The following is a 23,738-nucleotide window of genomic DNA, read 5'->3' on the forward strand; positions in this document are numbered from 1 at the left end:
GTTCATAAATTCATTCCCTGACTTTTCTCTTTGTTTTGCCTACATAAAAACAAAAACATTTTAAACATTTAGCAAGATAAATTGCCCCTGGAGTATTACAGTTACAAGGGAACGTACTTCTAATGGTGTTACCATTAACAATTATCCTATCCCCCACTAACATATACTTACACTGCCCACAGCTTCCACAACTTGTTGTACCCCTTTTTTTTAGTAGATTTCATTTTCCAAACATTATCACCACTCTCTAAAAGATTTTTAAAGGTGTTCCCCTTCTTATACACCACTAATGGTCTTTCATCTACCTTGTCTAATACCCCATTGAAGCATGAAAAATCCCCAATTCTTATCTAGTATTCTTCTAATGTAGGTGTCTTCTGCATAATACTGAATCACCAAACTAGAGGAATACTGTTTATCACCAATTTTCTTACTTTTGACAATTTCCTTAATATTAAGAACCTGAGATTTAACCAGGGGACAAATAGACTCATCCTTCCTTTCTTGTCCAATACCAGATCTTACCATTGCCACTAAATTATTGGGATAACCCCTGTTTTCAAACATTTTCCCCAAAATCTCACACTCGTTAAGGAACATGTCATCCTTGGAAACCATTCTTGCCACCCTTAGAAACTGTCCCCTTACTATCCCTTTGGTTGAAAGGGTGACAACTATTAAAGTGTAATAAGCTGCTACTGTAAGTGGGCTTCCTAAAAATGGTGGTTTCTATCAATTTGTTGACATAGTCCTTTTAAAACATTTACGTTCAAATAACTTATAGTATTACTATCATACTTGTATATGAATTTCAAAAATGATGTGGTAGAGTTAAGGTAATGAGTAAAGGAAGAAATTAAATGTTTTTAATAATCTTCCCAGATGATAAATATATCATCCAGGTACCTGGTATACATTTTCCATGGAGGAGTGGGAAATTTATCAAACAAAAATAGTTTAACTATATTTGCAAATACGGGGGGGGGGGCAAGATGTCCCCATTGCCACTCCATTGGTTTGATGAAAGTATTGCCCATCAATAAACACAAAATTGTTTTGCAGTACAAACTCCATTAATGAGTTTAACATGTACACCTCATCATCATCAAATCAATTAGTATCAATGAAAAATTGTTAAACCAACTAAGACCCAATTCATGGGGTATAACATTGTATAATTCCATTACATCAATAGTCAGAAATGTCATATTTTCAAAAAAAGGAACATCCCTGATCTTTAATAAGTCCCATGAGTCTTTACACAAGTAGTTTACATTTGCAACAACGTCCTTAAGTCTATAAACAACACATTTTGAAAGGGGGTGGGTCTTAGAACAACTAGCATTGACTATTGGCCTCATTGGTGGGTTCCTGATGTCTTTATGCATCTTTGGAATACCAAAGATGGATGGCACCAAAGGGTGCTTAACTTGTAAAAAGTTGCATACAGTACCATCAATTTGGCCCTGATCAAACAAATCTTTAATCAGATAATCAATCTTTCTATAGGCCAAATTAATAAAATTTAAAGACTTTTCCTCATAAAAATCACTTTCAAACAAATACTTAAACATACAATTTAAATAGTCAACTTTGTGCATTATTACTACCCCACCTCCTTTATCAGGCTTCATCGTTTGGACATTTCTGTCCCTTATCAAACTGTGTAAAATCTCAGACTCTGTACTATTCAAATTGGAAACTACTTTGGAATTCTCATTCAGCAATAGTGCTCTGAAATCTTGTTCAACCAACTTTTCAAAAAGTATTAGCGGTAACGGAAGCACTGGACTGAACACACTACTTTTTAAAGTTTTAACCACTTCAGTAGTGCTTTGTGTTCAAATATTAGTCTAAAGTTAAGTCTTCTAAGAAATAATTTAAAATCAACAGGTGTTCAATTTTTGCAAAGTTAGTAGGAACAAAAGATAACGCTTTGGAAAGTAAATCAGCATAAGTCCTACCATAGGCATTGCTTGTAAAGTCATATAAGTAAAAGTCACGTTGTGTGAATACAAATCCTAGGTAAATCCGTCCCTTCAATAAATGCATTATCTGGAAAAAAATCACACTTAGCGTCTCTTCTGTTGATATTCCTTCTTGTTCAACCTCCATTGGTTGCCATGGTTCGATTGTTAGGGCGGCCAACCTTGTTGTACCCCTTCCCATTGCAAGTCCTTGTTCCGCAGTCTCTCGGAGCATCTTACCCCTCAGTTTCTTCTTTATCATCATGATCATCTTCCCCATGTGAATAGGTAGGCCAATCAGCATCAGTGTACTCATAGTTCCTACGTAAAATAGGGGGTTTAGGGTAAGCAATTAGGCTTCCTTATCTCGTTTAAGCTTGTTGAGTTTCCTTTTTTATTGTAACTCAAGTAAATCCTTGTCAGTCTCCACAAAGATACCTCTGTATCGGTTGACACAATGTTCAAACAGCAAATCCCCCTTAATTGTGTCATTTAACTTGTTGGCCTCCCCAATCAATACATCTATCTCCTTTTGATTATTCTTAATTAATAACTCCAGAAGTGCCAAACCTGCTCTATCAAACAATTTTAACAAGTACAAATGGAAAGGGGAACCTTTAACTAACCCATTTGGGTACTTCCTGCACCTTAACACTTTCGGAATCATTTTTAATTTTATACACTCCCTGAGATAGGAGTTCTCTAGTTGAAGCTTACAACATTTAGATAGAACAGTTTGAAACGTGGACATAGTCTATTGTAAACTCAACCCTTCACCGTTCTCTTGCTCATTGATAGAAAAATGGAATGAACTGTTGAACCAACCAGTAAATTAAGTCCAGTATTAAAGTCGTTACCTGTACCGGCTGAACTACCGGCACAGTCTATTCTTACTCCATCATTCAAACAAATGGGAGTTTAAAGAAATTCATTAAGTTCAAGGCTAGTTGCCTTTGATCCTTGAACCTGCTCCTTGAGCTCTTTAAATTTTTATATGAAAAATGATTATTTTTTTTGATGGTTTGGTTGTATTTAAATAGTTGATGATTTAGGTTTTTTGGAGGTTTAGGAATTTTAATGTTTTAACAATTTGATTCATGGTTGTGTGTTGTCATGTGACTAATTAATTGTTTTGCATAAATGGAGCTCTTTTCACTTGTTTGGTTAACTCTGATGAAGTCTCTATTATTGTAGATGAAAGCGCTCAATTCTATTAAATTTTGTCTGTTTAATTATATGTGGGACTCCCTGGTGTTTGTGGCTACAGTTGGTTCATTATACATTAAAAGCATTTGTGCATGGGCATGTAGACACACACACACACACACACACACACACACACACACACACACACACACACACACACGCACGCATACACACAGTGGATATAAAAAGTTTACACACCCCTGTTAAAATGCCAAGTTTTTGTGATGTAAATAAATGAGACCACAATAAATCATTTCAAAACTTTTCCCACCTTTAATGTGACCTATAACTTGTACAATTTGTTTGAAAACATACAAATCTGTTAGGGGAAAAAATATGAAAAATAAAAAAAACTTACAATACGCTGGTTGCATAAGTGTGCACACCCTTAAACTAATACTTTGTTGATGCACCTTTTGATTTATTGACAGCATTTAGTCTTCTTGGATAGGAGTCTATCAGCATGACTTGGCAAAATTAGCCCAATCTTCCTTGCAAAAGTGCTCCAAATCTGTCAGATTGAGAGGGCATCTCTTGGGCACAGCCCTTTTTAGGTCACCCCACAGATTTTATATTGGATTTACATCTGGGCTCTAGCTGGGCCATTCTAAAACTATTTTTTTTTTCTGGTGAAGCCATTCTTTTGTTGATTTGGATGTGTGCTTCAGTCATTGTCATGTTGAAAGGTAAAATTCCTCTTCATTTTCAGCTTTCTAGCAGATGACTGAAGGTTTTGGGCCAAAAGTGACTGGTATTTAGAACTCTTCATAATTCCCTCCACCTGGACTAAAGCCCCAGTTGCAGCTGAAGAAAAGCAACCCCAAAGCAGGATACTGCCACCACCATGCTTCACAGTGGGGATGGTGTTCTTTTTGTGATGCCAAGTATTGTCTCTGTGCCAAACTTAAGCTACCTTAGTTCTTCTCATTTTTTTTCATTTCCTAGCACATGGGCCTTTAATAAAGAATAAAGATTTTGCAACTTTTAACATGGTTGCTGAAGTAATTTAGAAAGTTGCATTAGAATAACTAATTCCAACTTCAAGATACTAACAAAACTAGACTTATCATTTTACATTGCTTAATACTCTCAGCTTGTCCTGAAGTGTCCTACGTTCAGTCATTTAACCTGATTAAGTCAAGCTGGAGGTAGTTTTAGGATTACCAACCCCATTCCCCGATATTACTGTTTAATCCTCATAATTATTCCTTCCATATACTTCTCCTTGAATATCTACCTTATTCTGCATTGTTACTTTGCCATTGCTCCCACCTTTTTTAACCCCTTATTTCCTTGTCCACCTTTACTTAGTTCCATTGTACAAATATCGTCCATAATCACTCTTACATCTTCTATTGTTGGGAGAATTACGCTTTTCCATCTTCTGGTTACTGCTTTCTAGTTGCAAGCATTATTATTAGTAGGCAACTCCTTTGCCCTATATGGAGTTCTAACATATTCAGGGTCCCAGTCTTTTTGTTAATTGTCTCCCTTCACTGCCTATTCTCTTTATTAAATTTTGTAAATTTTCTTTAAAATGATCTAATCTATTATATCCCAAAACATATACTGCCAGTCTCCTCTCTTGACACCTCCAACATTTGTTATCTCTGGTGGTAAATATTTTTGATAGCCCATTTGGACTATAAAAAATACTTGCATAAACATTGCCACACAAAGATTCCGAATTTCATAGACCACAAAACTCTCCAAAGTAAGCCCAATATCTCTGCCCAGTACTGAGTTGTTATACTATTTTCTGTTATGTCTTCTCAACTTCATCTGAGCCCCTTATTTTTGTCACTGTCATGTACTTGCAATATTTTGTAAATGTCTGTTATATGGGTTTTCCATTCTACATTCCCTCTCCTTACAAGCAATATCCATCTAACCAAGTAGTGCCAATCCTATATTGTTTCCCTTTCCAAGGCATCCCTTCCACTTCTTGCAGTACCTTCTCAAAATGGCTCTCAAACATGGCAGAAAGTGTACATCTGATTTTCACACTCTTCCCATCTCATCAGGACTCAGTCACAGTATGTCTGTTCCCATATTTTAGGGCTGTATTTTTCCATCTCCATGCTTCGTTTTAGAGGCACAAGGCAGGGATGCCCTTGTCTCCTTTACTATTTGCAATACACCTGGAACCACTGGAGGAAAAAAATTGAGAATCACAAATAATAGGTGCAAACTGAGTTAAGTTAAAATTAAAATTAATGATATATGCCGATGATAGTCTTTTAATGCTTGGGGACCCAGCCAGAGACCTTCAGAAATTATTTCAACATCTGAAGACCATTGCTAGATATTCTGGGTACAAAATTAACAAGGAAAAAGCCAAAGTAATAATGATACATTAATACAGAGAGTTAGAAGAACACTTTGAACAGCTGCTTGTACCCCAAATATCTGGGATTTGGTCATGGCAAATGATGCAATAATGTTTCTTATACACCTTGTCAGAAAGAGCACAGAAAATTAAAAATAATATAACTAAATGTAGCCACTTGAATTTATTTATAGCTCAAATAATGAAGACTATTGCATTGGCACATCACTCCAAACATTCTTTATTACAGCCAGACTTTTTTGACCCCCCCCCCCCCGACAAAAGGAAAAATATAGGACAAATAAATAATTGGGAAAGAGCTTTTTTTTCACAGAAGCTGCAGGCAGAACAGTATGGGAAAAGATTAGGATGAGTAGAGAGAGAGAATGAGGGGCATCTTGCATGCATTTGACTTAAATATATTGAAGCAACATACTGGCTTAGTTTAATGCAGTGCCAAGATCAGAACTACTGGGTCTTGTGGAAGGAGATGTTGAAAAAAAAGGAAATGTGGTTGTTAACAACAAAATAAAGCATATTTTAGTATTTCAGCAAAATCAACTTACAGAAATATTCGCAGCTCAGTTCAAGCTGAAGAAAAAAGAGAGCTATGGATATATTTGATCTAAAAAGGGGGGGGGGTCTATTCTGTATCCTGTATAATAGAATGAAATGTTATGTTAATAAAAGGCAGAAAATGGGGTGCTAAGACAGTCTTACTGCTGCTTGAGGTTAACAGTTATAGATATATAAATGACTTCAATGACTCCATGTTACAGGCATCCATAGGAAAGGAAGAATTAACTAAGGTTTCACTTAATGTCATTTTTTTCTATGTAAAGTGAAAATATGAGCCAAATTATTAGTTAAAGTAAATGCCGTACAGGTAGAAGATACTGGTCAACTTTTCAAGAAGACCTGAGTCAGTTCATATGTATGGGGAGGATGTCTTCCCCTGGACTCCATTCCATAGTTTAAAGTAATATTCAGGAATAATAAGGAATGTGTTTGACAATGCCTTGTACATAGAGAGGTTAGGGCTGTCAAACAGATCCTGAAGGTATCCTCTTACGTAGTTAATTCAATTTTCAGTTATTTCAGCTCAGTTTCCATTCGACACGTGACTTGACATTCTGTTTACTCCTGCTTAAAATGTTTTCTGTAAATATTTCTTCTCTATTCTTTATCTGCATTTGTTAATTTGACAAGCTTTTAGTCTTTTCTCTGTAATTGTTGTTCTGTATACACATAACAGACAGTCACATTTTAATCGCTGTCTGTTCTGACCTTTGAATGTCAGTGTCATGTAATTATGCCTCATTTTGTTTGCCTATTGCTCAAGTGACTTTGTTCTGACTCATGGGTATAAATGGTCAGCAAATCAGTCTATAAACATGTGTATATATATATATATATATATATATATATATATATATATATATATATAGAGAGAGAGAGGGGTCTACTATGGTTGATTGAAAACTCACTTGACTGAAAATGAAATTACTAGGACCACTTCACTGAAAGCTCCCTTCACTGAAAACTCATTTCTTTGAAACTCATTTTTTTGAAAGTCATAAATGGCCTTTTCCCCACTGTAGTGCGACCCTGGAGTTAGTATATAAAGTAGGGGGGGCATAGCCCCCCACATATTATAAACATTTTAAACTATACACAGTGATACTTACAAGTGCAATAAATAACTGTTTCCAATAGAGAATATATAACCAAGATATGTGGGGGGCTGTGCCCCCACCCCCCCTTACTTTATATACTAATTCCAGGGTCGCACTACCATGGGGAAAAGGCCATTTATGACTTTCAGCAAAATGAGTTTCAGTCAAGTGAGTTTTCAGTGAAGTGAGCTTTCAGTGAACTGGTCCTAGTAATTTAATTTTCAATCAACCATAGTAGACCCATACATATACATATATATATATATATATATATATATATATATATATATATATATATATATATATATATTATATACACACATATACATATATATCTAAAACAGATTATGAACAGGTAAATATACACATAAAATACAAAAAAATAAGGAGTTCAGTAAGTTTAATGCAGGCCATCCCATGTCAAAGTTTCACATTCAGAAATAGTGACCTGTAGATGTAATAACTGGGTATGAATGAAACCTAACTCATATCCCAAGTACATCCCACTTATAGCATTAAATAAAGCCAGAGGGGAAGCCACTTCTAGTTCTGATACAAGTTTGAATTTTGTAAGTCCGGATAGATTTAATACTTTGTGTTTCAATTCTAAACACTAACTCAAGCATATTTGAGTAAATGAGATAAACACCTTTAAATAGGCTAATTCTGAACTACATCAATTTGCATGCTATCTTGTAGAGCAGATTCCTACTATGGGCTATCTTGAATAAACACATCATGGAAGGTAGGATCTTATCCAGAGTAACCGTGTTGTTAAAGAGCATTTTGACAAACAACATTACACAGTGTCAGTCAGACTAGAGAAATATATCTGTAGAAATGAAAAATACATCTATATCTATTCTGTGTTTGGAAGTATAGAAATATAATTTACAGTGGAAAATATTCTCTTGTTGCAAAGCAACTTAGCATAAAACTGAACGTTTTAGGTACACAAATTTGATTTATTCTGTACTCTAAACAGGAAAGATATCTAAAAAGTAATGTGCACTACATTTCTGGATGGAGGAAGATTTGAAGGTATTTCTCCTTTTACTTTTCTCAAAGAGAAGAAAGAAAGAATAACAGTGAGTGAACAGAAATTCAGGACTTATTCTGACTGTAGATAAAATGTGCTGTTTTATTTACCATTTGCCCTATGTAAGGGCACATGGTCCTACAGAGACTATAGATGCATATGTAACTGACCTAAAGAACTAAACCAAAGACAGTGAAATTGGTGAGTTGCATTAGACAAAATAAATTATTCAGAGCAGTGTTTATTGGCCTGAAGGCCAATCATAAAACACTGACTCTATTAAATGGGGATTAAAAACATCTGGACCTAACCATAGATCCAATTTATTGTTAAAAGTTTTTAGATTTTCGGACAAGCTAATACAATATGAAAATCTGTTCTGTGTTTTGGGAAAAAAATGAGATACATTTCCCTCTCAATATGTCCTTTTTGAATGTAAACTAAAGTTAATGTATTTATGTTTAAGAATTAGTGGATTTGTATGCAAGTATTTAGAAAAGCTTGAAAAAAATCATAGAAGGTTTTGCCTTGCCTATAAAATATCTATAATGAAGAGTGTGCAAATTCAGTTTTTATATCTATCTAAATAACTCAGATCTTTCAAAGAAGAGATCTGCTTAGTGGACATCTTTTCCACTAATTCAAGTATATGTAATTAACTGATGTTGAATACACAAAAAGTGTTGTTATATTTCAGAATGGGTTTTATGCAAGTTATACACATCTGAGCCATATTCATCTCATCTCTTAAAGAACTGGATCAAGTCCCATTCATTTCATTGTCCTAGATTTAGTGTAATTTATATAATTTTGAAAAGTAAACTTGTTGTTGATAGTAAGTCCAAGATCCTTGTATTAATGAGTCACTGTTAAGTTATTGCCATTCCAAACTACTGGCATCTTAAATATTGGTCTGTCAATATACAATACTTGTTACTTATCAGAACAAAACTGAAGGCCATAAATGTCTGTCCTGTCAACAAACTCTTTAAAAGAGCCATCATTAGATATTGCAACAAAACCAAATTTGCAGACATCTGCATACTTACCAGCCCAACAAACAGTACTTACAAGACTAGTGAAGAAAAACAAATTAAAGAAGAAGGGGTCCCCAACGCTAATCCTTGTGTTATACCATAAGTGATTGCCAAATAGTCAGACTTGGTGCCTGGTACAGTAGTACAATAACTTAGACCTGTTAGCCAGTTAATGGTCCAATTTATCAAAGATGAATTACAGTTTTAAGTTACTTAGGCTTTGACTGTAGATTAGATAGGCCAGATTTCAAATGTCTTAGCAAGCTCTCAAACCATATTACCAGAATTTAGACCAATATCAATGGCTAGAGTAGCCGGATCATAACACTCAACAAGATTAGTAAACTTAAATCTGCCTGGGGGGAATCCATGCCAACCACTGTGAGAGAAAAATGGATAAAGCTTCTTTCAATTTTTACTTGATAAGAAAATCAAACTGATAGGCCTTTAGTTTTCAATCTAAAGCTTAGTACCCTTCTTTAAAATAGAGATTGTTGAAGATTTTTTCTAAGACATAAAACAACCATGTATTAACAGTCAGTATAAAATATGAATGAAATCATTTCAGGTGTTAGAAATTGAAATCACCCTAGATATAATATGGACCCATTGAAGTGCACTTCCCTTTTTTTTGTAAGGCACAAGAGATCAAAGATTCAGTTATGACTTGACTAATGTCTTCAATAGTCATCATAAGATGATTTATAGCCTGACAAATATTGATTAAATATATTGACAAAAACTTTGGTAATGTCAGTTTTGGTTATTAATAGGTCATTATGAGCTATGGAAGTTGTTACTTGTCTTAGTCTCATGATTGTTGTATTTATTAGTACATTTTTATTATGTGGTAGAAAGAATAATTTTGCAAATATATGCAAAAGGAAAGACAACTGAAAGGACTGTGCGTGTTATTCAACAGAAACAAAAAGTAGTCATTTGGTGCTGGTGTTAATGTGAAAAAAAGTTGAAAATGCATCACAGCTGTGAGAGAACAGTATAAGCCAGACTGTTAGCAGATACAGAAAGAATCAATAATGAAACACCAAGTGTAAAGTGGACAAATATGCATGGTGTAATATTGTGCATAAATAGACTGTGGCATTGTGGCTAAAATGCACCAAAATGAAGAATGCGCATAATGTTAAAATATTTACAGTACTATAAAAAGCGACTGGCTCAAACATATTTCTGCAAAAGTCGTCTTATGATTAGATGGGCTCATCCTGACAATGACCATCTTCTTTATTATTTTTATTTTATTTAACAAGGGTATTACACTGATCAGTCATGACCATTTACAGTCACAGTCCATGTGAACTACATTCACAAAAAAAAAAAAAAAAAGACAGAAGAACCATTTAGTAAACATTAGGCATACAAGTGAAATACTTACAGTATAAACACTGGGGTCATAAATAAGATAACTATGTTTTAGACTAAAATCAACAAGTAGATTGATATGTAAATGGCGATGAGTATTCAGTATGGGAATGATAGGATGGGATAGCTCTGAGTGAAAATTGCGTGATGGATCCTTTTGGGGAGTGGGAGCGTTTGGCTTGTTGAAGTAGGTGAGGCTTTAGGTCTGTTCTGAAGATGGGAAGATTGGGTGGTTCTGAAGTGTTAAGGAAGGGATTGCCAGAGGGTTGCAGCCAGGGTGAAGATGATGGGTTTTGTGGACAGGAGATCAGAGATTTGAATGGTGAGTGGGTAAGTACATTGGGAGTACTGACATATGTTGCATGCTAATTTTTCCCCTATGGAGTTTAGTTGAGGAGGGTGGTTGTTGAGGTGTAACAATTTAAAGACTTGAGCAAGTTGGCTCTTTGTATAATAGGGAATCATTTGGCTGTGTTAAGAGGGCAGCAGTAGTGTTCATGTCAGGAAGAATTGATGATGAAATGGCAAATGGAACTGGAGATGGTCTGAAAGGATTTGTTTTTTTTTTTAGAAGAGGCTCAGAAGAAGATGCGAAGGCTGTACTCAAGTTGTGAAAATAAAATTACTTTTCCTACAGCTGTCCTTGCTGATTATGAGAGAAATTGATATTTTTAGACCAGAAGAGTAAGGTGTTTATTTTTGCCTTTGTTTTTTTTTTTTCAATGCTGGAATGAAATGTAAAGGAGAGGTCAAGCCAGAGGTGGAGTTACCCAGTAAGTCTGGCTGGAGATACTTTTGGATACTAGTGTGGGAGTGGCTTGATTGGTACACCACAATGCCATCAGTATAAAGAATAATGGAATGAAGGAGAATGTCTACAGGCAGTTTGTTTAAAAAGATGAAGAACAGATGTGGGAAAAGGAGAGAACATCGGGGAACTCCTTTGAGAAGTGGGGAAAAGTATTTCCTATTTGTCTTTGAAGTACATGCCTCCCAAAGAGTTTTTGAACCAGGGGAGTAAGTCAGAGCTGTTTCTATTTCTGAGAGTGAATGTGACAGATGCTTTGGTTAGGACAATAAAAAGATCTCCAGCCAGGTTACCTTTGTCTGCACTTTGTAAGATATCATCTTTTAGTGTACATTGGGCCATCATGTTATGACCTGGTCAAAAGCTATGTTGATTTTGGGAGAGCAGATGGTAATGTTGGATGTACTGAGAAAGTTGTGAACAGGCGATGTGTTCTAGAATTTTGCCAAGGATGAAAAGGATGGAAATGCATTGAAAGTAGACCATTGGGAATGGTTGGATTGCTTTGGGGAGATTTAATTAAAGCAGTTTGCCAGATATCTGGCATTATGTTTTTGGAAAGCTAATTGTAGATGTAATTAATGGGTAGAGTAATGTGGTTGTGGCAGTAGTGGATAAATTAACTGTGACTACGCCAAGGGTGGCAGTCTACCAAGATGCTATTTAGAAAGTTTGCCATGGCTTCTGACTTTGATGCCATTAAATAGACTGGGTTAATGAACTGGGGGGGGGGGGGCTTTGGAAGGATAAGTATAACAAAATGGTAAGTTACTGAATTTTTGCAGGAAGTCATCAGGTGTAAGGACAGTTTTACCACACTGTATAAAGTAGGTGGAGTTGGAGTGGTTATTTGTTTTATGCCTTGTGACAATGGTAAATTCTCTCCACAATCACTTTGGACAGTATAGGATTATGGTTTGTTTGTTTGTTTGTTTGTTTGGATTTGTGCAGTGAGGCTTTGTGTCTTTTATGGACTGCTTGGCTAAATTTCTTAGGGAGGTGAATCTGCATGGTTGTCAGTGGAGGGTCTGATTTTTAATTTTTCCAAGCTTCACCCCTGAGTTGTATTAAGTGTTTTGAGCTCCTTTGCCAGATTGGGCTGTGAGGTTGAAAAAAGCTGTGTGATTTCTTGAAAGATGAATTGTTGAAGGAGAAGTAACACAGTGGTTAGAGATATTGCTGCAATGTTGGGATCTTAATCAGACAAAATGAAGGTCCCGGAGAGGTTATCAATGTGGTTTTGCAAATGTTCTCAGTTGTTTGAGGTCTGAATGTTACCAAGTTGGGGAAAAGTTTTATTGATTGGTCGCTGATGATGAATGTAATGGGGCAATGGTCACTACATGACAAAGACTGAACAGATCTACTTGAAAGACAGGCAGATGCATTAGTAATGAACAAAATTGGGGTGGAGTGTTTGATGAAAGATTTCAGATTTGGTCTAGTGAGCTATGAAATCAGTTTTAATAGACTATGTTCTGGTAGAAAGTGTGAAACATCAGTAGGGTGGGAACCTAGATAACTGAGGTTGAAGTTAGCTAGGGTCATACAGTTATTTCTAGAAATGAAGGAAAGAATAGGTGAAATGAGGGTGGTGGGTTTGTTTAATCAAGGTGTTGGATTAGGTAGGCAGTGTCTAGAAAGATAGATCTTTATTGAGTTGGAAATTTTAATAGTATCCCAGTTGTGTTTGAGTAAGAGATAGCATTAGCTTGTGCAAAGTGAGATCTAGATGATTATTATAGAGAATGTTTATTTCTATATCAAATGATTTGCCAGGTCCAGGATTATGTAAAAGTCTGTGGGAGGAAAGTAAGTGTTTGAGGTTTGGGATGTCAAGCTTAAGCTTAAGCCAGGATTCCGATGGGTCTCACATATGTGAACTAAACACAGCATATGGATATCAAGAAAAGCAGTTGTGATACAGGTAGGCACAGCCCTTGAATACATTGTGTTGCAGATCTGAAGCAGAGCTATTATGGTTCCCTGTCCCAAGTGAAATACCCAGTTCTTTGTGTCATAACACTTCGGAAAGCAAACAATAATTCAAATGAACAAAAAAAGTATGCACTGTTTTATTATTTATTTTGTGCAATCAGATAACGTAGAATTGTCTATATTTTTGGTTATGCATGTTGCTGAAAATATATCTTTCATAGAAAGCCTGGTTGGCCAAATGTATTTTTTGTTTAAGCATGTCATTTGAGGAATATTTTGTTTATCTTTTTTCATTTACAAAACTGAAAAGGTAAACTGTTCAGAAACATGTAGTACCTGGGGATGTGAAGGGGTTGCACTTGTTTTGAAAATGGGCTATATTTTAGAGACGATGGTGTACAATTCCAAATACCATGGCTATGTCCTTGCATGCTGTTACACCTTTAAGTTATATTTTCAAGACAGCATCATCATCTGTACCTCTGTTATGAGGACTGTGCCCAACTTTACTGCTTATTGCATACTATATACAAACACAATAATATATATTAACTTGTAGGAGAAATATCAAGCTACCACAACATTGGAATTATTAGGAACAGGGGAAGTGGCAGTTCTAAGGATTTCAATTGCAGTCCATTATGTCAGGTGGACATTGGAGCCTGCAGATCAGACCCAGGGAACTTCATAAGCCTGCCCAGTGGAAATACATAATTAAAAGAGATCTGTACTCAAGATGAAATGGTTGCAGAAATTAAGCTGTATATGAATGCAGAACTAGACCACATTCTGAAGGTGTTAGGCAGACAAAATATATATTTTGTTTTCAACCGAGTATATAAAAAATGTCTTTGCACTCATTTTTAATGGAGGCATCCTAGAATTATGCAGATTTGCCACAAAAAGCAACAAACTTTTCAGAACTGGAAAAACTCACACAGACTCTTCCACAACTTGCTTTGAGGGAAAGGTTAGTTTGTTTTTGCTTTCTTGTATTGATTCATTGCCTTCGCCTATTTTGTATATTATGATGTATTTTCTTTATAGCGGGTTTTACTTGAATTTTGCTTTTAATTGTATAAACTAGGAGAGAGACTACAGCTGTCTCTCTTATGAGTCTGAGAGAATTTATTTTCCCCCACTCTTCCACCCTGGTGCTGTTGTGTTTTTAAACTCAAATTGTCTTTCTAGTTGCCTGCCCCTTAAGTTAATTTGACTACATATCATCTCCCCTCTCCTTTTTCACTGGCTATTGTGAGTAAGCACAAACTTACCATTTTGTGAAATCACCTCCAATTATTTAGATTTATTGGCCAACCCACTGTATTCCATAGAACCCGAATACAAACTGCCAGGGATACAGCCAGAAAATTCCAATTTGTACTCTCAAACTCTTTTTGCTGCCCCTCCAACCCACCTGGCATCTAAAAAATAGACACATCTTTAAAAATGTTTCCCCCAGCAGTTAAATGTACACTTCTTTAAAAGTGGCCCCCTCTAAAACTATTAAAAGCTTTTGTTATTATATTACCGATCTTCTCTATAAACAAGTTATGTACCTGTTGTTAGAGGGATCACTTTAGACAATTGTGGACATAAGGCTACAGTGTTTCTGACTGTTGCAAAAACAAACAAAAAAGTACTGCGTACAGTACAAATAGTATGCCTTACTACACCCTTGCAAACTGCCCGTCCCTTTGAGTCTGTCTTGGTCTTAAAATTAGTGGCTCCCCACCTAGATAGCTAAAGCTTAAGTTACCCCCTGTTCTTCTGAAGAAGTTCTTGAAATAAAAGGAACAAAAGCACTAATTTAATTTTCCTTGACATGCTTTTTTGCAACTGAATGCATTTTTTGTTGAATATACATGAATTAACTGATTAAAATCTAATGGTACTATAAATCAAGGGCAGTACGTCTTATTTTTATTCATGCTATTCATTTTCTAAGAGAAAGGTTAGATCATATTTAAATATGTGTGTGCAAGTATTTTATTTACTTTGTCAAGAGATGGACTGTCATGAGAGATAAGTCAAGTACTTATGGGATGAATGATAGAGATGTCAAAAAGACAATTAATTGCATGGGTAAGGTGAGTATGGGCTTGTAAGTTTAATTAAGAAACTTTTTAATAAGCAAAAAGTTGAAGCATTAGGAGCTTCACCACCAATCCTCCCCCTTCACCACTTTACTCATGTGTAGTAACCTTAACCTTACCCCTCCCCTAACCCTAACCATGTACATTAAGGTACTTACCACCCTTTCCTCTCTCCCTTAACCTCACCCTTACTCTAAATCTAACTTGCAAACACTCACACATACATGCACTTCAAAGACATCTGTTCCCCCCTCTATCCCTTACTCTAAGCATAACTCACAAATATCTTGCACACACTCAAACCAAAGTATACTTTATTTCAATAGTCATCATTCCAATATATATATATATATATATATATATATATAGAGAGAGAGAGAGAGAGAGAGAGGGAGAGATACAGTGGATATATAAAGTTTAAACACCCCTTTTAAAATGTCAGGTTTTTGTGATATACAAAAATGAGACCACAATAAGTCATTTCAAAACTTTTTCCACCTTTAATGTGACCTATAACCTGTACAATTCAACTGAAAAACAAATCGGTTAGGGGAAAAAATATAAAAAATAAAAAATGTACAATACACTGGTTGCATAAGTGTGTACACCCTTTAACTAATACTTTGTTGTGTGTGCACACCCTTAGACTAATACTTTGTTGAAACACCTTTTGAATTAATTACAGCATTCAGTTTTCTTGGGTACACACCTGCCATCAATTAAAGAGACTCTGATTAACTTCCTGACATCTACTCAGTTGCCTGCTACAGCAAAAGCCATGGTTCACAGAGAGCTTACAAAGCATCAAAGGGATCTCATTGTTGAAAGGTATGTCAGGAGAAGGGTACAAAAAAGGTGTGCACAGCATTAGATATACCATGGAACACAGTAAAAACAGTCATCAAAAAGTGGAGAAAATATGGGACAACTGTGACGTTGCAAGGAACTGTATGTCCCACCATAATTGATGAAAATCCAGACAAAAACTGGTCAGAAAGGCTGCCAAGAGACCTACAGCAACACTGAAGGTGCTGCAGGAATTTCTAACAAGTACTGGTTGTGTACTACATGTGACAACAATCTCCCATATTCTCCATATGTCTGGGCTATGGGGTAGGGCTGCAAGACGGAAGCCTTTTCTTACACAGAAAAACATCCAGGCCCAGCTAAAATTTGCAAAACAATACATCGTCACCCAAAAGCATGTGGGAAAATGTGTTATGATCTGATGAGACCAAGGTTGAACTTTTTGGCCACAATTCCGAAAGGTGTGTGTTTGGCGCAAAAACAACACTTTGCATCACCAAAAGATGAAGAATGGTGGTGGCAGCATCATGCTTTGGGGTTGCTTTTCTTCAGCTGGAACTGGGGCTTTAGTCAAGGTGGAGGGAATTATGAACAGTTCCAAATACCAGTCACTTTTAGCCCAAAACCTTCAGGCATCTGCGTGAAAGTTGAAGATAAAGAGGAATTTAACCTTTCAACACAACAATGACCCCAAGCATACATCCAAATCAACAAAAGAATGGATTCACCAGAAAAAAATTAAAGTTTTGGACTGGCCCAGCCAGGGCCCAGACATAAATCCAATAGAAAATCTGTGGGGTGACCTGAAGAGGGCTCTGCACAAGAGATGCCCTCGCAATCTGAAAGATTTGGAGTGCTTTTGCAAGGAAGTGTGGGCAAATATTGCCAAGTCAAGGTGTGCCATACTGATAGACTCCTACCCAAGAAGATTGAATGCTGTAATTAAATCAAAAGGTGCTTCAACAAAGTATCAGTTTAAGGGTGTGCACATACAACAAAGTATTAGTTTAGGGGTGTGCACTCTTATGCAACCAGCGTATTGTACGTTTTTTATATTTTTTTCTCTAAAAGATTTGTTTGTTTTTCCATTAAATTGTACAGGTTATAGGTCACATTAAAGGTGGGAAAAGTTTTGAAATTATTTATTGTGGTCTCATTTTTTATATCACAATAACCCGGCCTTTTAACAGGGGTGTGTAAACTTTTTATATCCACTGTATAAACATTCAGCTATCAAACATGTAGGCCCATTAAATACAAATGTTTTGTTGCAGAGGGCAGCTGGGGTCAGTCATTTTGTTAAGTGATTTGCTCATTGGCAGGGAGTATATAAAAGTGTATACCGAAGGAATTCAAACAAGAAGTACATTACAGTTTCAATACATTGTTATTTCTGGGATGAAAAAAATTCTTCTGCAATTAGATAAACTTATTGTCCATTTATGAATTAAAACATCAGTGACCCAGTAGAACAGAAAAAGTAAGAGTAAACATAATCCACAAATAGAGAAAAATGGGGTGTGTGAAAAATAAAAACTTCTGAAACCAGCCCTATTCTCTAGCTTCTTTAGTGTCAGTGAATACATCCTGCAGCTGAGAACGTCTGTCCACAGAAGATCCAAAGCAATATAACAAGCTAGATACAGAATTTGGGATGCTTAGGATGTGAGGGAAGTTTGCAGTATTAAAACCTGATAAATCTGTGACATCTCTTAACTTTAGTGCAGAAAAGTACACAACAATTCAGTTGGTAATAAAACCCGACCAAAGACTACATTATAGATGATGTGTTTTAGAATCAATAAAACTAAAAAGGGATTTCCGAATAATTATAGCACATGATCTAACAGACAGCAGTGCCTAAAAAACTTAATATGGAAGCAAAGGCATACTGTGGTCAAAAACAAGATATATCAGTTAAAAACAAAAACAGAAAAACAGAAATTACTACTTTGCACACATAGCTGAGGAGATAATTTCTGGAGAACACATTAAAGTTGTAGAGACCATGGATCTGCAGAGGCACTGGAGTTTTAATCCAGCATTGGACAACACATATTTTATGTATCTGTATAGTAAGCTCCCCTCATAACTATGTATTCAAATTAATTATTATAGTCAGATAATCAACACAAAGGAACCAAGACCTCCTAATAAAATTAAAATTCATCCTAGAGTCCTGGGTTTGACTTCCTCAGAGTGTATTTTCTAACTGCATGGCTCTGAATATTTCCCCAAGGAATTGTATATTAAGAGGTGTGCATAAATATTTATTATACCATGACCCCCCCAAAACGTGCACACTGATTGGCCAGCGTGCCCGTTGTAAATCGAGTTATACTAATGGAAAAAGGTCCGGTCGCCCGGACTTTTTTCCATTAGTATAACTCGTTTTTTTAACATAGCGAGACAGTTTTAAAATAAGCAACGGAGATGTCCGTTGCTTATTTTAAAACTGTCTCGCTATGTTAAACTCATTTAACATAGCGGGACACTAAAAAAAAGCAACGGAGATCTTGCTTTCTCCGTTGCTTTTGCCCACAGCTCTGATGTACTGCGCAGGCGCGCAGTACATCAGAACTGCCGCGGATGCCAGACATCTGCGGAAGGGCAGTAAACAGGCATTATACTATGCCATTATTTAAGAAAAGTAACAGTTTCTTTTCTTAAATAATGTCATGGTATAATAGCAATAACCCACGCCTGGGTGTGGGTAATGCTAAATTTACCCACGGTTGGCTTTGTTTGGTCCCGAGCCACGCCAACCGTGGGTAAATTTAGCATTACCCACACCCAGGCGTGGGTTATTGCTATATTATCTCAAAAGTTAAGCTGCATTAACACTTAAAAAAAAAAGAAAGTTAAAAACTAACAAACTAAGGAAAATGGGAGCTTACGATTGCATATAATGAGTAGCAAAATATACACTTATAGAGTCTGTACCCCTGCACAAAATTATGTTTTCCTTAAGCAAGGCAAAACATTTTGCAAAATCTAAATCAGAAAACATTTGAAGAAAGTCTAAGGGGTGATAATGTGAAAGAAAATAAGGCGCCAAAGAACCAGAAAGAGAACAGACAAACTTACACGGGCAAGAGCAATGCCATGACATGACATGAAAACAAAAGAATTGTGCTGGCAACAAAGTACGACAAATTGTGTTACACAGCCAAATATTACAAGTTGGTAATCTGTCAGTTTATATAACAAAAAAAAAATCCATATGTTAATAATGTAGTTAAACTGCATACTAACAAAGGCAGAGCGATACAAATTTCACTGCAACTGGTCTTCATTTAAACATGAAACCAAGTGCGAATAGAAATATTTCTGAGCACAATGTCGGTAAGTTTTTTTTGAAAGACACTAAACTCCAGCAACATGTTTAAATTTAGAGCTATGCATACTGTTGAATTGATCCTGCACTATAATTCAGGCGTCAGAGTAAGTAAAGGGGTATACCAGACTTGATAAGGGTATTTGTAACTGTATCTATTTTCTGTGATCAGGTGGTGATTCAGCTTTCTGGGGACAATGCATCAAACGATATTCTAAGAGTTCTTCTGGTGAACAGAGAACCAAGGCAGCTACAAATGGCTATCAGATCTGGTGTACCCCCATTAATTACTCCACAGTTTGGTACAGATTTTTTTTTTGGAATCCCACCCATGGTCATCATACTTCAGACAAACTGCAGTCAAAGTTACACGAAATCCAACAGGATTACAGTAGCACACAGTTTTGAAATGTAAGCAACAAATGGCTGTAGCATTCCAAAGAATCCGAAGACACACGGAGGAGACAAAACTACAAACTGCAGAACTGCAAGCATCAGTTCCAAGAGGATATGTCCATGAGACCTAACAGCTAATCCAACATTATATTATAACATTAAGAAACCAGGATTCCATAGTGGCTAAAGCAGCCAAACTCTCAAAACACTTCCACTAAAAGCCTTTGTATCTGCTGCAACATCATAGACGAGTGGGAGTCCTATATTAACATGTTTGCCAAACTCCAAATTGTGAAGTACATGCTAACATTCACTGGTGAGTCCATTAAATTAACTACAGCCAAATACACCAATTCTCATAAACAAAGTTAAGCAGGATGCCAAATGACAATCCCTAAAGCTTTTAGCTTTATCGGCATCTGGAAGGTGTTATTACCTTCTTCGGTCCTGCTGAAGAAATTCTGAGCATCATTAAAATGTTATTTCTTCTAATTGGAAGCACAATCACACTAGAAATATGTACCACAGTGGTACATGGTCACCACTCTGTCTGTGTTAGAAAAATTAAAACAAAAGAGTAAAATATACCGTAACAGAAATGCCGAGATTCGTTGGTTCGAGTCTCAGAACGGCGACATTAACTTGCCGAAAATGCGCGTATTTGGTCCTTAGAATACTCCATTTTTTCCGATACATGGCGATCTCGGAGTTGCTGGTTTACAAGCGCAGCCCATGGGGAGAAACTTTTTAAAGTGATGGGCGTCCGCTGTTCTGTATTATTTTCTGACTTATTATATATTTTTTTGTTTGTTTTCCTAATTCCGGGGCTCGGATTTACGAGTCACGGAATTACAATAGTGAGCCAAATATTGTTATCATTATCACATCAGTGGGATTGTTTGGCAGCCAAGCCAAGTAGCAAATGAATTACACAAAGCACAACTTTCAACTGCTTTCTTAACAGCCACAGGAGTGGCTGATATCGTGGCTGGGCGATCAAGACGTGCAGTTTCTCAAAATATATTCTTAGGTTAACACAGTTTGCTACAGCATACCTTAAAATACCTGTTGCTCCCAGCCATAGCGCTCAACCTTCCATCTCCAAAATGAGGAACACTCGCCTTCATAATGTGGAACAAACGGGCAAAATGAGAAACACTTGCTAACAGTTTACCCTAAACTTCAACTAGGAATGTCAAAGGATGGTTAAAACGTATAAAGAAAGAAGGTCCTTTAATGAATTAATATAATTAATTTCTATTTATCATGGATTTCACTTAAAAACATTCCCAACACTGAATGTGTGACAGATTCATTCAATGTGGGACTTTGAGGAACTTCGAGGAACATGAACTTTTTAAGACCCCAAATGAGACACGTTCCTCGTAATGATATACACTTGAGAGGTATGCTCCCAGCATTAAACTTTACTTCTAGCTTGTCTGGTGTTATGTTACCTCATCATTTATAATCTCTTATCCATCACGAGCACTGCCTTTATTTGGCATTGCGAAATAATTTTGTTTTTTGTAATGTACGAATCTTCTTGATGAAAACGAGGAATCCAAAAAAGAAGTGGAAAATGCATTGGTAAAAGAAGGTGAAAGGAAGTATATATGGACATAACTCTCAACCTTACATCTCTAAAATGAGGAACACTAGCCCTCATAATATAGAACACATACTAAGGCTTACTAACAACTTGGAAGGTCACAGGATGGTTAAAAATATCCTGGTTTTACTTATAAAGAAGATCTTTTAATGAATTAATATGATTCATTTCTATTTACAATGGATTTCGCTAAAAAAATCCTAACAGTGAATATGTGACACAGTCTTTCAATGTAGAACGTTGAGGAACTTCGAGGAACATGAACTTTTTAAGACCCCAAATGAGGTACGTTCCTCGTAATGAGGTACACTTGAGAGGTATATGGACTAAGTCCTTATTTGCCCACAGGTTATTTGGATTTAGGTTAAATTTCTTAACCAGACAGAAAAACTGGTTCAAGAACCCACTCAAGCAGGAAAATGTTATTTTGTTTATATAGATGCTATCTACACACATTTTTCAGTTCACAGTGAGGGGCATATACCTGTCAGTATTGCATAATTTCACACTAGAGTGCGTCAACAGTCTTAGTTACACTTCAGAAATAAAGCTAACAACGAAGATTATTAGTTAATAATAAAGGTACTTACGAAATTGGTGATTAGTCTATCTGATTTGGTCACAACTGGACCTTCCTGGCCTGGCTGAGCAACATAATTAGTGTAAGCATCCCCGGTTCCATCTGGTTTACTAGTGCTTAATTCATCCTGACCCATGCGGGGCAAACACGACACATGGGGTTGTGTTTGCTGTGACAGTCTGAGAGCACCACCTGAATGGCATAATGCAGAAACCAAGTACAACAGGAGACCAGGTGCAACAAGCCCCATGTATGCAGCAGGGGAGCTTTCTCCAGTGGAGGGAGAAACAAGTTCAGTTCCATACAAGTAAAAAGTCAACCGAATTTTCACATTTACTGACTTTCATGTTTGTCACAATTACGAGATCTGTACGAAAAGCAAACTCTGCTTTCAGATGCAAAATCATAGACCACAGTAAAGCAAAATAATCTTTAATGATTTCCCACAGTCAGGCAGAACTACATGTTGCGGCATCAGGATAAGGTAAATTCACTCTCCCGGTCCATCATCACCACTAATAACTCCTCGAACAATGACACCCACATTCATTCTAACCATGAGCCACCCCAGTGTCATCGTTTGACCGAGAGGTCACTCAGTCTCCTTCCATGGTAATGAAGTCTTAGCTCCCCAAGGACACATAGTAACAATCCCTAGCCTACGAACACTATCTGATAACGCCCCAAAGTGATGTAATGTAAACGTGATGAATATTAACGTTGCGTAATGAATATTCATGAGCATATTTTCTCACGGGTTTTGGTGTAGGTGTTGTAGAATCGCGTATGTTTTATCGTTTTGCTGAAAACGTTCAGAACAAAGATAAGAAATAAGGGAGGGACAAATGCCCAAAGTTAGGGAAAATGTTCTAATTGAAGCACTAAAGCAGCAGGTAAATGTATCAATATGCATGCACTTTCTCAGCAATATGAAATCTGGTATTAATGACTTACTGTTATTTTCAGTGAGTTACTTAAAAAAAGAAAACAATATTGTTCGGGCAGGGACATTATGCCAAAAAAAAAAAAAAAAAAAAAAAAAAAAAGAGACAGAGCAGCAGAGTACAATATCGCAGTATCTAAACTGTAGATTTGAAGGGCGCTCTAGCTGACGGGTAACTACAGAAATCCAAGTATTTCAGGTAAGGGGGCAACTCAGGAGATTTGTCTGTGGAGAAAGAAGAAAGTGTAGGAACAGAATACTTCTTTAACTCTCAGAGTGTGTACCTCCTTATTACCAGGAACGCTTCTCATTTTGAGTCTTTAAGTTTCTGTTCCTCATTGTTGGACATTGAAAGAGTCTGTAACACATTCAATGTTAATTTTTTAACTGCTATATATAATATGTGGAATCATATGAATTTATCAAAAGCAGTTTTTATAATTATAAAGTGACAGGTTTATGTCAGATGATAAAGTTTTTGGAAACATGAAATTTATATGGTCCCAATTGTTCGATCTGAAAACTCAAACCGTTTGCATGCATAGCTCTCAACCTTCTATCTCCAAAATGAGGAACACTAGCCC

At 36.3% G+C, this 23,738-nt stretch overlaps 1 protein-coding gene across 1 annotated transcript in view; it reads right to left on the minus strand.

Annotated features, from left to right (window-relative positions):
* IL17RE (interleukin 17 receptor E) overlaps nucleotides 1-22,882 on the minus strand; it is a 560,820-nt gene extending 537,938 nt beyond the window's left edge. Inside the window, exon 1 of the mRNA XM_044077387.1 lies at nucleotides 22,222-22,882. Within this exon, the coding sequence (XP_043933322.1) occupies nucleotides 22,222-22,461 (240 nt within the window). The 5' untranslated portion in view covers nucleotides 22,462-22,882. The remainder of the gene's footprint in view (nucleotides 1-22,221) is intronic.
* Between the last annotated feature and the right edge of the window lie 856 nt (nucleotides 22,883-23,738).

Source organism: Protopterus annectens, chromosome 7.part0 (genome assembly GCF_019279795.1).
Source record: "Protopterus annectens isolate FY-2018-M chromosome 7.part0, PAN1.0, whole genome shotgun sequence".
NCBI lineage: Eukaryota > Metazoa > Chordata > Ceratodontiformes > Protopteridae > Protopterus > Protopterus annectens.